Here is a 14,283-nt window from a genome sequence, read left to right on the forward strand (position 1 = left end):
GGGGCATCCCCTGCTCCCCCTCTGAGCCCTGAGGCGATGCCCAAACCCCGGCCCCCCTCGGACCCTCCCGCCTCGCTTCCCCGCGGACACTGGCCCCGCTCTTCCCCCGGCGCATGCGCGAGGCCGGGGCCGGCCCAGCCCCTCCCTTCCCCCGCCGTTTACCTCAGCCGGGGGCGGCGGACGCGGGACTCGAACCGGCGGCTCCGCGGTGCAGGGGAGGCTGCGGCTCCGCTCCGAGCCCTCCGCGGCCCGGCCCCGCCAGGCCTCGCCCACCCACGGCGGGTGCAGCCAATCAGAGGCTGCCGTTTCCCCTCTTCTCTCCGCCCCGAGCCCTTCTAACCAATCTTGAACTCCCTCACGCTGCCAGCCCGTAGAGAAAGAGCTCGCTGTTTCGCCCCGCCCCCGAGCTCCCGTCAGCCAATGGAAAGCGAGGCTTTACGAGGGACTTTTCACCAGATTGGGCAGCTGCCCAGTCGGGGGCGGTGCCACGGCGAGAGGCGTGGTCTGAGGAGGGTATATAAAGACCCGCTGGTTGCGCGGTGCCATTTTGTGTACGAGTGCCTGGGGAGCGGCCGGAGGGAGGCAGCGGAGGGTTTCGGGGTTCGGACCAGAGCGGCCGGATGGTGAAATCCTCCCTGCAGCGGATACTCAACAGTCACTGCTTCGCTAGAGAGAAAGAGGGGAATAAAAGCACCATCATGCCCGCTGTGTTGAGCCTCAGTACCGGACAGAGCAGGTGAGGGGCCGGGGCCTCCCTCAGCCTACGCACCGCTGGGCGCTCGCCGCCTTCTCCTTCCCCCTCAGGGCCCAGCCTCCTCCCGGTCCTGCAAGCGCCGGTCGCCTCCCCCGTGGCCGGGGGGAGGGGTGCTCCGTGGCGGCAGGGGGAGGGGCGGCCCTCGCCGCCTCAGTGCTGGGCGCTGCGGCCTGGCCCCTTCCCTCCTTCCTCCCCCTCACAAAAAGGAGGGAGGGAAGGGGGTAAAAAAAGGGTTTTTATAACGGCCAAGGCGGCACCCAGGGGCCGTGCGGCGGCACCCGCCACCGTGCTGGGTGACACGTCCTTCCCCCCCCCACCCCGCCCCGGGGGGTGCCTGCGGCTGCCTCCCGCCCTGTGCCACGTTAACTGCCCGCGGGAGAGCCTCCCTGGAGCTGTCACAGCCATGGGAGAAAGCCTTGGAACCAACTCGCTGCCCTCCGGGTAAGCGGCTCTCGAGCAAGCCAGCGGGCCCAAGGGAGCCTGCAGACAAAGCCGGGCCGGAGGCAGGGCCTGGAGGTGCCTTCTAACCCCTGAGGGGGGAAAAAACAGCAATTAAGCAAAGATATCAAAGGATTTGGAGCTGGTATCCCCTTATGTAATCGTAGATATTCTTGAAGTCTAATCGAGGGTACTGAGCCTAAAGTAGAATATAAGAGTGTTAGGAAAGCTGCTAGTTTAAAACTCGACCAAAAGATTAAACAGTCCCGACAGATGCTGGGGTGGCAATACCTGAATCTGGGTGATGGACACTTAAGATGCCAGTCTGCCTCGTATGAAGGGAGCTGGGATTAGAGCTTGTATGTGGACTGTGAAATGAGTTCTAGCATTAGTTTTAGAGAGCCATTTTTATACTTCACTGCTTTTTACTGCTTATGTTTTCTCGAAGAGGTGTAGGTGCGCACAAGCATCACTCTCAAATGCATTGTTGATTGCAGTGTAGGCAGCCTTCATTATGCACCACCCTTCGGTGGGGGAAAGGGGAAACTGGCTCAAGGGTTGCCACTGCACGCTTCCGAGCTGGGTGCTTAAAGGTTTATTTGTAAGGTAATTGGGAATGCGTGGCTCTGCAGTCATTGTGAGAGAAACCAAGTACCTAATGCTCATACTAAGAGGAAGTGTCTTTTGACCCTTTCAAAGAGCGTAAAATAATGGATTGAATGCTCCTTTAATAGTGTAATTTCATTTTTTTTAAATAAACCTTTGCAGTTGCTGTGTTGACTGATGTCTTCCCGTGCATAATATTGCACCTATGTAGACGTTCAGTGCCTTTCTCATGCAGATTATTCATCCCAAATCTGCAGCTCGTGAAAAAGAGGAAACTCCTGTGAACTGTGCAAAATGGTGGATTATTTGGTACATGTTTATTCTGATTTGCAAATGGCTGCTGGCACTCACAGACAGGATGATTGTGAAAATTTCCCTAAGGGCCTCGATTGCTGCATCTGCTGAGATGACGCAACTCAAGAGTGAGCCTGCAGGGTGAAGGATGGTGCAGAGGGAGGGGCCAGGCACCATGGCTCTTGCTACAGTAGCAGGCTTATTCATTTAAGCAGGCTTATGTGGATGGTGTGAAACTTAGCGTGCATACAAGAAACAGGCTTCATATCTTAAGAGGATAATGTTCTTAACCTGAAAGACTGAAGCAGTGTGAAATTGCTCTGAGGAATTCAGTAGAAAGGTTGCAGGTTTGCCAAATGCTCAGGTATGGTCTCAAAGTGAAAAGTGGTGATTTCGCCTCGGAGCATGGTGAAAGCGTTTGAGGTAGTGACATCTGTGAGGCTGTTTCATGTAGCTTGCTGATCCTCAAGCTGAATATGCTGGTGCCAAGGTCTGAGGTGGTTAGGGACATTCATCACAGAGAAAAATGACCCCTGGCTTGCTGGGGCAGTATACTGGTGCCAACCCCAAGAACAAGGTGGGGGAGAAAATGGCATCTTGTGTATGTGACAGCAGAATGGTTCCTCTCTTGAATTCAGGTCAAGCATTCTGCTGCCTTGGTATCGAGATAGATACCCTGCTCACTTCAAGCTGAGAGTATTTTCATCTCTAATTTAGTCTTTCCCTCAAAATACTGCAGTAGCAGCTTTCTGACCCTGTGGGTCTGGGTGCAAGGCAGCAGTGTTCCATCCCTGGTCTGGAGGCTCCTTTGTCTTACCACTTGTTTAGGTCACAGTGGGAGGAGTTCTCTTGCCCTAGGTTGGGTTTTATTTTCTATATCTTGCCATCTGATTACTGTTTAAAACATCTAATTCCTATAATCCCTTTGTCTAACACTCTAACTGTGCTCCTTTTCTAGTTCCAGGGTTCCCTTCAATTGCTGTAGTAACCTGGGTCCGGGGCCTCGGTGGTGCTCCTGATGTCCCTCACCCACCCCTGAAGATCCCAGGTGGGCGAGGGAATAGTCAGAGGGATCACAATCTTTCAGCTAATTTATTTTATTCGGTGAGTATCAATAATAAGCAGCTTGCTCTGGTGAGTTTGAATGTGTTTCTTGCCTCAAGCCTATCGATGGGATTACCCCTTCTCCAAACTGAACTGGAAATAACCATGCGCATCTCACTGCTGCAGGATAATCGGCTGAATGTAACAGAAGAACTAACATCTAATAACAGGACAAGAATTCTGAATGTCCAGTCAAGGCTTACAGATGCCAAACACATTAGTTGGAGAGCAGTGCTGAACAACAACAACCTCTACATTGAAATTCCCAGTGGTGCTCTGCCGGAAGGGAGCAAAGACAGGTGGGTTGGCTAAAATGCAGCTCTGGTTTGACTTGCCTCTGTCTCAAAGGTCTGTCAGTAGGGTGGAATAGCACTTCAATGTCATTGGTTTGCCTTCATTGTTTGAAGTCTTAATTATGGTGCTTGATCATAGAAACATCAGATGGTTTGGGCTGGAAGGGACCTTAAATCTCACCCAGTTCAAGCCCCTGCCACGAGCAGGGACCCCTTCCCCTAGAGCAGCTTGCTCCAAGCCCCTGTGTCCAACCTGGCCTTGAACACTGCCAGGGATGGGGCAGCCACAGCTTCTCTGGGCACCCTGTGCCAGCGCCTCAGCACCCTCACAGGGAAGAGCTTCTGCCTAAGAGCTCATCTCAGTCTCCCCTCTGGCAGGTTCAAGCCATTCCCCTTAGCCTCTCCCTACAGGCCCTTGTCCCAAGCCTCTCTCCAGGTTTCCTGGAGCCCCTTTAGGCAGTGGGCACTGCTCAAAAGTTCTCTCTGGAGCCTCCTCTCCAGGCTGCCCCAGCCCAGCTCTCTCAGCCTGGCTCCAGAGGAGAGCTGCTCCAGCCCTCGCAGCATCCTCGTGGCCTCTGGGCTTATTCCAACAGCTCCAAGTCCCTCTTGTGTTGTTGCTCCAGAGCTGGATGCAGAACTGCAGGGGGGGATTTCCCCAAAGCACAGTAGAGGGGGAGAATCTCTGCTGGTCTTGATGCTTTTGTGTAAGAGGCTGCAGCTTAAGTGATCCTGCTTTGAGGATCCCTGTTCTGTCAGAACCACCCAAAAGGTCTGTAATTTCAAGCCCTCGCAGGTACTGGGTGGCTCCATCCATCTCTTGAGAACACCAGCCTGGTTCTTAGCCTGTCACTGCATTTCTGTTCAGCTGCCGCAGTAAAGCATGCTACCTGTGTTACTGAAGATTTCCAAGTTAGGCCTGGGGCTTGGGGATTGCTTCCAAGTACAAATTTCCACCCCAGCCTCTTTCTCAGGCCTGTACATTCATGTGCAGATGTCAGCAGGGTCTTACTGTCTCTAAAGGAAGTGCTTGCTTGTGTGTGCTGACCACGTTGTATTTGTCTTGCAGTTTTGCAGTTCTTCTGGAGTTTGCTGAAGAACAGCTTAGAGTTGATCATGTGTTCATTTGTTTCCACAAGAACAGAGATGATAGAGGTAGGTGATAACTCACGGCACTGTCTCAAATGATGGGAACGTTGTTTGAAGCTGGTTTTGGTGGACACTTGAACTGTTGTACAGCATCAGTGGATAAAATGTTCTATGCTTTTTTTCCTAGCTGCATTGCTCCGGACTTTCAGCTTTTTGGGCTTTGAGATTGTGAGACCAGGGCATCCCCTTGTCCCCAAGAGACCAGATGCTTGCTTCATGGCCTACACGCTTGAGAGAGACTCATCAGAAGAAGACTAGATTGCAATGTTTGCCTCTTAGAGCTTTCTTGTTGTCTATAAAGATGATTCTGTAGAAATTTTGTCAACATCTATTACAGTACATATATAACTCTATATGAAATGTTGTGACCAACTGCTCTGGTGGTGAGATGTTGAAAATTTCAGACTCCACATCTTTCTCTGGATTTGTGCGCATGTTGTGGTTGTGCAAATAAATGCTCCCTCCAAATTAGCAGTATATTTCTTGAAGTTTAATATTGTGTTTGTGATACTGAAGTATTTGCTTTAATTCTAAATAAAAATTTATATTTTACTTTTTATTGCTGGTTTAAGCTGTTTTAGACTCACACGCTGAGGAGGTGGCTCTGGAACTGCCCCCGCCATTAAAGTTGCAGGTATGGAAAGGTGTTGGTCATTCTTTGCTTGACTGGAGCTCATGGCTGTGATCTACCAGGGCTTGAAGGAGTTCAGCAATCCTCTAAAAGCCCTACTTAGAGTGAAATAATGGTCCACTTCGACTGGTAATTTGGGACACTGCATCTGTGCTCGGTCACTGTTTCTTTGCTGGATCACTGGCTGGGGAGCTCTCAAGGAAGGTGGTAGGTGCAAGGTCTTTGCTGGTGGCCTGCTATAGCAGAGCCAAGGCAGAAAGAGATTCAGATGTGGGGTAGGCAGAACAGGCTTCTGTTTACCCCAAAGCATTATGCCACCTTCACCCCCTTTGGGTCACGGGTTGGCTAAAGTTACCTGCTGAGTGATTTGAAACCTCACTGAGAGAGGCCAGCATGAGGGTGTGGTAATCTCTATGGGGACAGCATGCATTCCTTAGTCCAAGCCAAACTTCTGCCTCAGAGCTCATCTCAGTCTCCCCTCTGGCAGGTTCAAGCCGTTCCCCTTGGCCTGTCCCTACAGGCCCTTGTCCCAAGCCCCTCTCCAGGTTTCCTGCAGCCCCTTCAGGCACTGGAGCTGCTCTCAGGTCTTCCCTTCAGGAGCCTTCTCTTCTCCAGGCTGCCCCAGCCCAGCTCTCTCAGCCTGGCTCCAGCGCAGAGCTGCTCCAGCCCTCGCAGCATCTCCGTGGCCTCTGGCCTCTCTAGGTGTCCCTCTTGTGCTGTTGCCCCAAGAGCTGGACTGCTCCAAGCTTCTGGCAGAAGGGGAGGGGGTCCCCAGAAGCAGGGGTGCAGGGGATGCTCGGAGGTGCCCCTCTGCTGGGCTGGTTTCCTCTTTGTTTTCCAGGATCAGCTGCCCAGGGTGGCTTTGCCGTGCCATGAGCTTTACTGCCATCTTGTAGCCGTGCGAGATACTACAGGAGAGGCGGTGGGGACGGGGCTGGGGCTCACCCTGGAGAACCCCTCCAGCATGCTTTTGGTCCAAAAGCCCATACTGAAATTAGAGCAATGTTTCTGTGGCCTGGCTGTGCTCGGGTGGTGAGCCCTTCCGGGTCTGTGTGCCCAGGGAGCTTGTTTGGTCCCCCCTTAGAGGCTGCACTGCTTTGGGTGCTGCTTTGGGGAAGGAAAGTCCCCCCATGTCTTGAAGAGAGGTGTTGTGGTCTTGGCTGGGTCTCAGCCCCAGGTGATGAGGCTGCTGCCTGCCCATGCACAGAGCCAGAGGCAGAAATGCATCTAATTATAGAGCAGGGAGCATCCTCTGTGGTTTCGCTTTAGGGGATGCACGTGTCACAGCGCTGTTTTACTGGGTTTTTTGGGGTTGTTTTGAGCTCAGGGACTCCTAGGAGGAATCCTCCTCAATTCAGCCGTGCTGCAGGCTCTGATGACTGCTTTATGTGCTACTGCCCATGTCCATGGGCACGCTGGGGCTGCCCCAGCCGTAGCTGTGGGGAAGGCCAGGATGGTCCATCCTGCTGTGTGCACAGCCCGTGGAGGATGCTCTTAGATGGATTAATAATTAATTAATTAATAATAATTGTCATGACCCAAACAGGGCTTTGCTTGGTGCTTCACTGTGACAGTCACTCCAGCATCCACATGGCTTCAGGGACCAGGGTGTGGATCCCACATGGTGCTGCTTGTTTCATACCAAGCATCAGATGCCACGGACCTGCCTTGGTGCAGCCAGAGACCAACCCTGCAGCCTGGTCCCTGGTGCACCAGCCATAAACTGACACCATTGAGGCCATCCTGGCTGAGCACCACTGGGCAGGGAAGTTTGGCTCTGTGTTTCTCTGTGGATACATTACTGGTGTGTGTAATGCTGTCAAAGAAGCACATAAAGGACCAGTATTTAAGAGGCTCAGCTCTGGGTTTTATTGAAGCTGTGTGGCTGCTGTATTTCCCCCTTTAAAATGTCATTTATATTTGTGACTGTGCCACAAATTGTTTCTAAAGAGAGCAGGTTATACAAGGTATTTATTGCATTTCCCTTTGCTAACGGGTGCATTCAGGTGAGCTGTAATGTGTGGCTTTGAAACAGTGAAAGCCACAGGAGAGGTCTGAGAGGTGTTTGTGTAAAGTCTGAGCCCCATAAACTCTACTTGGCAACTGGCACTTGATGCTGTGGCTTCTATCCTGTCATCTTCCTGAAGATGCTCTGATAAACTGGTCTCTATCAGACAAAAACTGGTTGAGGGTATAAAAACGCATGTTACAGGAGCCACGGGTGGGAGTTTGGTCCCAGCTTCATCGTTTTTGTGCTGGGGGGAAAGTGGGTTTGGGTTTGGCAACAGACTTTACCCAACCAGGACCAGCTTGGGTTCCTTGTGAGCTGGTGGATTTGGTCAGGTCCTCATGGGCTTTTGGCTTTGAGGAGACCTTTTGGGTGGGCTAAACTTCAGCTTGCCTTTAGGGAGCGTAGAGAGCCTGGGTCACTTGGTAGAGCGTGTGCTCGGTGACCTCCTTGAAGTACTGGCAGCAGAGCCACTCCTCAAGGCCAGGGCTCCCCACTGCCCCAGCCACGTTCTCCACAAACCTGAGGAGCAGCAGAGCCCTCTTCACCTCCACCCAGCTCCGGAGCAGGGTGAGGGTCTTCTTGGTCCTGGCAAAGAGCTCCTGTCGAGGCCCCCAGAGCAGGACCTGCAGGATGCTCCTTGCCTGCTCAACAGAGACCCTCTTGCAAGGATCTCTGTGGAGAAGCAGCATGGCCAGACGCTTGAGTCCCGTGGAGTAGATGGACAGGAGGGGATTTCAGGAAGTCTCTTGCTTCTGAACCCCAAGGCGCTCTCCAGAGAGATGTCCACGTGCAAGAGCTGATAGATCAGCATGCCTACATTCAGCTCATCTGCCGCCAGGGAGGGTGGTGCAGCAAGGCCCTCTGTCGAGTCCTGCTCTTGGCTAGTAGAACAAGGTCTTTGCTTATCTTTAACCTTGTAGAAGCTGCTGATGAGCAGCCTGGGAAGGGAAAGCCCTAGGGATGCCTTCTTGCCTTGCTGGCTCTGGGGAGGACACAGGCATCGCACCAGCAGCAGGTTCTCAAGGCAGAGATCCCCTTGCTCCACGTTCTGCACCCGGAGATGCTCCAGCCCCATGCACACCTGCAGGAGGAGGAGGCAAGCCAGGCGTTCATAGTGCCCAGGGCAGGTCCTGTGCAAACCATGGGATCCCTTCACGAAGTCTGCCAGGGTCTGGTAGGGAACCTCAGGGGAGATAAGGACCTGCAGGACAGGATGGGTGGCAGGATGGGCTGGCTCCTCTCCGGGCAGGGACCGACTCTGCTCCCCAGGGCTTCCCGGGAGCAGAAGCTCCCAAGGGAGGCAGTCGGTGAAGCGGCCAATCACGCGCTGGATGCTGCAGTGTACCCCAAGGGAGCTCTGCACCCCCAGGCTGGTGGAACCTGGCTTGGGGACCTGCAAGGAGAGACAAGGCACAGTCAGCTGCAAGGATGGAGCCATGGGGTGCCTCATCCACCACCTCAGCTCAGGGCCACCACCCTGCACCCTCCAAACCCACTGGCAGCCACCAGAATGGCTTTGAGGAAGAAATGGGATACAAGGTGGGGTGTTAACCCCCAGGTGAGCTGCAAAGCTGCTTTAATGGGTCTTATCCTGCACTGCCTGAGGAGCCAGCTCTGCTCCATCCTTTCCTTTGTGTACGCTGGCCCCTCAAGACCATGAGGTCCATTTCCCTTGATGCGTTATTTGGGAGCTGTCACCCTCCCTGCCTGCGCTGGCAGTGCTGCCTCATCCAGCAAATGCAGAAGTAGGTGCAAAAAGGGGAAGCACCAGCGTGGAACAGGAAACACTCCGGGTTCACACTTGCCTGCAGCACCGCAGCCCCCCCCCACGCCACAGGAGCTGCTCCCTCCGCTCCACCCGGACCATTCTCCCTCAATCCCTGCTTACCTTGGCTGCACACACCACCCGCGTTTGCTCCATACTGAAGCCCACCGGGAAGTACCAGGCATCCCGGCTCTCGCAGCACGGCTCCCGCTCCAGGATGCTGAGCGCTGCCCAGCTCTTCCCTGCCAGCTCTGCCTGCAGCCGCTGCTGCCGCTCCTCGGGTCCCACCAGCTCCTCCTGGATGCGCGCTGAGAGCCGGGCCAGGGCGGCCTCCTGGCACCCCAACAGCACCCTGCACACCCTGTCCGGGCTGTCCAGGAGCTGCAGGAGCTTCCCCAGCTCCCCGTCTGCCACCCCAAAAGTCAGCTCCGCCGGGATGGGCGATGGGGATTTTTGCAGGCTGCTCCAGGCCACCGCTTCCCCCAGGCTTTGGGACTTGGTCAAGCGCTTCTTGTGTGCCCAGGAGGGTCTGTCCGGTGAGGGGATGGAGCTGGGAGCCCCCTCCTCACGCTGTAGATGGGGCTGTGGGATGCTGCTGCCCCATGCTGTGGAGTCACCCCGATTGTGCTGGGATGGTCCAGGCTCTGGGAGGGATTCCGCTCGCTGGAGCTGCTTTTTGGGCAGTGGCGGAGGCAGGGGGGTCCCATCGGGATGAGGGGGGGGTCTTCCAGCTCCTTCCCCTCGGCAGGCCTTGCGTGGGGTGAGGTCAGCCCGCAGCTCTCCTGGGGAGGGGGGAACAGACACAGTGGGTCTGAGACCTTCCCAGGAAGGGAGAAAGTGGGAGATGGTGTGGGATGGGAGTATAGACACGTTGTTATCTGCCCCACTGCACATTTCCAGCCCCAAAGCGATGCCCAGCGCCAGCCAGAGGGGTGATGGCTGGGTACTACTGGAGAAGGATGTGGACAGCAGTGGGGTTCATCCCCACCACCCCAGCTGGGACGTTGGGGGGCAGGAAGTGGGGTCGCGGCATCACTCACCCACGTTGCTGTAGATGAGGGCTGAGTTGGGGGGCCGGGGTGGGTGGCTCCTCGGGGTGTCTGGCATGGGGTTACCCAGGTCCAGGCTGCTGCTGCGGGCACGCATGCTGCCCTGTGCCTGCATGGCGGCCCTGCATAGAGCCTGGAGTCAGCAATGACCCCCCCCCCGGGGGGAATCTGGCTCCTTCCTGTGCCGGGTCAGGGGAAGAATAAAGAGAAAAGGGGAAGCAGTGGCCTGGGGAGCCCTGGCTGCGTGGTCTGGGGGCAAAAGGCAGCGAATTTGGTGGCCCAGGGACTCCAGGTCCTGCATTGGAATGTCCTGGGGGTGCTCTGGAGGGTTGGGGGCTGCCTGGGCGGGGGCTTCCCATGCTGGTTCAGAGCCATGTGTGTCTGTACACACAGGTTTGTGTCTGCCCTGCGGACCCTGTTGGGTGGCCACGAGGAAGACACGATGGTGGGAGAGGTGTGGGTGCCTTTGCACCCACAGCCCCGGTGTGTGGGGCAGGATGCGGACCTGTGTGTGGGGCAGGAAAAGCAGGAGCCCATGGGGAGGAGCGCAGGGGGAAGGAGCCGCCCGCAGCCGCGCTGGGGTTTCGCTTCCCTGCTCCTACGCCCAGCCCTGACCCTGCTGCCACCACCAGCGGCACCGGAACCACAGTGGGTTTCTTTACGAGCTCCCGAACAGGCTTTGTCCCTGTTTGACCCAGCTCAGTCCCCGTTACCCCTGGGGGAGTGAGGCTCTCAGCCTGCCTCTGGCACGGCGCAAAGCACCGGGCTGAAGCAGCCCTGCCGGCTCCTGCGGGAAGCTCCGATCTGGCCCCGTTTGCGGAGCAGTTTTGTTACCTCTGAGTTTTCCCCGGCAGCGGCGGGGGCCTGCGGGGCTCCAGCTCCATCTCCCGGCTCCGCAGCGGCTCCCGCTCCTCATCCCGGGCTCCCCCAGTGCCGGCCATGGCACCCCCGGGAATCTCCTTGCACCGCTCGCTGCAGCCCCGCTCGCAGGAGGATGCTCTTTCAAAACCTGCATCTCGTAAGGGTAAAGGAAGCCGGAGGCTTGGCCTTTGGTGCAACCTCCTGCAATGGGTTTGTGTCCCCCCCCCAGGCTGCTCACTCTCACTGTGCCCTTCTCCAGGGCTGCTTTCCACATGGTGCCTGCATCGAAGCGGGGATTTCACAGTAACCCCCCCTCCCAAACAACGTAGTTAATTCCCAGCTCTCCAGGTTGTGAGGGACTGGCGAGGTGGGATTTGTCTGTTTTCTGCAGTGGTTTTGCTGGGGTTTCCTGCAGCCGTTGCACAAGAGGAGCACGGTTGTTAGAAACCACTTTTGTTTCCATCCCAAGGCCTTACAGGTGCTGAGGGAGCACAAAGTGACCTAAGTCAGGGGCTGAGCTCCCCCCATCTGTGTCTGTATCCCCTCTGGGATAAAGTCACTCTTTTAACACTTTAAAACACCCCAGAATATTTTAATACCTCTTCCCTGCTCTTCAGCCTTTGAGCTCATCAGCAAACAGCTCATGGAACTGGTTAGCAATGGGCCTGGGGGGGGTGTGTGTGTGTGGGTGAGCCCCTCTGTGGGGAGCCAGCTCCAGGGATATCTCCTGGGGATGAGCAGGCTCTGGGGGACATGGATTTGTACGAAGAAGGTGGAAACATCCACTGTATTCTCACCATTTGGGCTGGACCATGCAGTGCCCGTGGGAGCAGGCACCTCTCCAGGGCTTTAGGGGCCTGGTTTGGGGCTCAGTGGGTGCCTGTGAGTCTGAAGCCGGATTCCTATCTTCCTTGCTGTGTATTTTGCAGCTCTGTGTTTCCCAGCCAGCCCCAAGCAAGCCAGGCGGTTTGTGTCTGTTGGGTCACGGTGAGTGATGGGAGCTGCTTCTGTTGTGCTGAGGCTGCGTGCTAAAGCTGATAAAAATATGTGCTGGGGCTGAGTCATGTTTGGATCCGGCACCAGCTCGGGGAGGATGTGCAAGGCTTTGGGAGTTGACACCCGGCGCTGGTCCTTCCCACGCTGCTGCCTGGCCCATCGCTGCCTGGCTTTGTGTTGCTCCCTCAACACGTCCATTCCTGACATAGGGAATGGCTTTAACCTGCCAGAGGGGAGACTGAGATGGGATCTTATGGATGGAGCAAGCTGCTCTAGTGGAAGGTGTTCCTGCCCATGGCAGGGGGTTGGAACTGGATGAGCCTTAAGGCCCCTTCTGACCCAAACCAGTCTGGGATTCTATGAGTATAAATGGAGCATTTAAGATTCAGCAGGATCCTGAGCTTATTGATGGTGTTCAGCAATGGGGTCAGTGTATGTGTATCCCTCATCCCAGTAAGTGATTTATGTTAATGACTGTAGTACAAACTGTTTTAAGCAACAGAAAATCATTAGAAGCATCAATATTTTTCCCTAATGAGTAATGTTACCTTCAAGACCATTAGGAATAAAACTGCAGAATTAATGCAATGAGTGTGACCCCACCAAGCTAGAGAGGGGGGGCATGAGCCTGGAGGAGCCTTGCAGTGAGCAGGCACGAATTGCCTTCTGCAGGAATATTAGCTGCATATTTCCTGATGCCTCTTGATAGAATAAAGGAGATGATGCCAAGTTTAAAAGCAACCCAAGCCCTTTAAAAGGGCTGTGACTTTACACTGCTAAACCCTACAGAACTGGGAAACAAAAGCTGCTTTGCTTCTCCAAGCATAAGGGCACCCCTGAATCCATCAGTGAGCTCCTTGTCCTGTGCAGGGGGATAAAGCAGCATCAGGACAGTGATGGCAATTGCAGTCTGTGGTCCAGGGGTTGTGGAGCCGTTTGCCCCCCCCCCCAACCCAGTCTGCACAGGGTGGGATTTGGAGAACTGATGCAGGGGAGTTTTATTTAGCTGCAATCTTTTTAATTTGCAAAGAAATTGGTTTCTCTTCCCAGTGGGAGATACGAGTTTTAAATGCACCCACTGGAAAATTGCTTTTTTCCCTAATTGTCTCCATTTTTCAGCACTTTCTTCCCCATCAACATTATTCTCAATGCGTGGCTGCTGCAGGGATGCTCACACCTGGCTCCAGGAAGGTCAGGGTGATATCTGTGGCACTGCTGGGCCTGTGTGGGCACAAAGGGCACCGAAACCACCTGAACTGGTTCCTCAGCATCTTTGGTCCTGGCAACTCTCATCCCTCAGAGGCTGCTGATGGAGTGGGTGGGCTCAGCGCTGGCTCCCATGGCTGTCCCAGAGGCCACGGTGCACCCAGGTCCTTCAGCACTGGCCCAAACTGTAACCCCAACCCTTCACCTCCTGGCTGCTCTTGTGCCATGGGGTATTATTTTATGCAGGAAATGAGAAAAAAACCCAATTTCCTCTTTCACTCCCATGACAGCTCTCGCCACTGTGACTGCAGGAGGTGCAGGGCACCGGCAGCACCCAGTTATTTCACAACCATGCTCTGTCGTGTTGGTGAGGCGGGTGTTTGAGCCTCCCCTGTCTATGGGGAGCAGTGGGGTGAGGAAGTGGGGGTGCAGAAGCTGGGAAGCAGGGCCCCTTTCTCCTGCAGATGAAAGCGTTGCTTTGCTTCCACCAGCCCTCAGCCTCGCAGTCCTCAGCCCAGTCCCATGCTGGAAAGGCTGGGATTGGGACTGGCATGGGGCAGGTCAGGCATGGAGCCTGGGATGAGGGAAATTTGGGTGCTGGGGAGGTGTAGCCCTGTTTTCCCATCTCACTGGAGGGGTTTGGCTCTGTGTGTGTGTATACATGCGTGTCTGCACACTCCTGTGTGTATGGGAATCCTTTTAACCCCCCAACCCCAATTTCCCTGCAAGCAGGAGGGAAGGTGCTGGCTTTGCACCCTCCAGCTTAAGTGCGTCCTTACAAACACCCTATTAATAATTAATAATAGATTAATAGCAGCGGCAGTTTGTTAACATATGCGCATTAATCATTTATTAGTTATAAATAGGGACTTCAGTATCCTCTGAAAGATGGTTCATTAAGGGGTTTGTGGAGCTGATGACCAGCCGATGGGCTGCACTTCCCAGCAGAGCTCCAGGGGTTTAACATCTGCCTGGATCCAGGGACTCCTTTGGCTTGCACCGGGCAGGAAAGCACAAAAGCACCAATCCTGCATGTGGTGCCAGTGACTCCAGCTGCCCTTTCCAGGTTCTGCCCAGCTCCACGCTTGCCCGCAGCCCTGCTTGGGCTTTGTCTGCTCATTTTGGCTTT

The 14,283-nt window shown here is 55.0% G+C and overlaps 2 protein-coding genes across 2 annotated transcripts; one reads left to right on the top strand and one right to left on the bottom strand.

Annotated features, from left to right (window-relative positions):
- The first annotated feature begins 537 nt into the window (after window positions 1-537).
- OAZ1 (ornithine decarboxylase antizyme 1) lies at window positions 538-5,194 on the top strand. Its single transcript, XM_061466769.1, is given in 6 exon segments — window positions 538-736; window positions 3,051-3,108; window positions 3,110-3,196; window positions 3,323-3,495; window positions 4,556-4,641; window positions 4,763-5,194. Coding segments are annotated over 6 exon segments (651 nt in total). The 5' UTR covers window positions 538-620; the 3' UTR covers window positions 4,894-5,194.
- A 1,917-nt stretch (window positions 5,195-7,111) lies between these two features.
- On the bottom strand, window positions 7,112-11,071 carry PEAK3 (PEAK family member 3). Its single transcript, XM_061466770.1, has 4 exons — window positions 10,926-11,071; window positions 10,083-10,213; window positions 9,166-9,824; window positions 7,112-8,670 (listed from the first exon to the last, which is right to left on the bottom strand). The coding sequence occupies exons 1-4, from the start codon at window positions 11,030-11,032 to the stop codon at window positions 7,819-7,821; spliced, it is 1,749 nt and encodes a 582-aa protein (XP_061322754.1). The 5' UTR covers window positions 11,033-11,071; the 3' UTR covers window positions 7,112-7,818.
- Between the last annotated feature and the right edge of the window lie 3,212 nt (window positions 11,072-14,283).

This window comes from Pezoporus flaviventris, unplaced genomic scaffold (genome assembly GCF_033815535.1).
Source record: "Pezoporus flaviventris isolate CSIRO_AGI_PZ_B2104156 unplaced genomic scaffold, CSIRO_AGI_Pfla_v1 ptg000043l, whole genome shotgun sequence".
Lineage (NCBI taxonomy): Eukaryota > Metazoa > Chordata > Aves > Psittaciformes > Psittacidae > Pezoporus > Pezoporus flaviventris.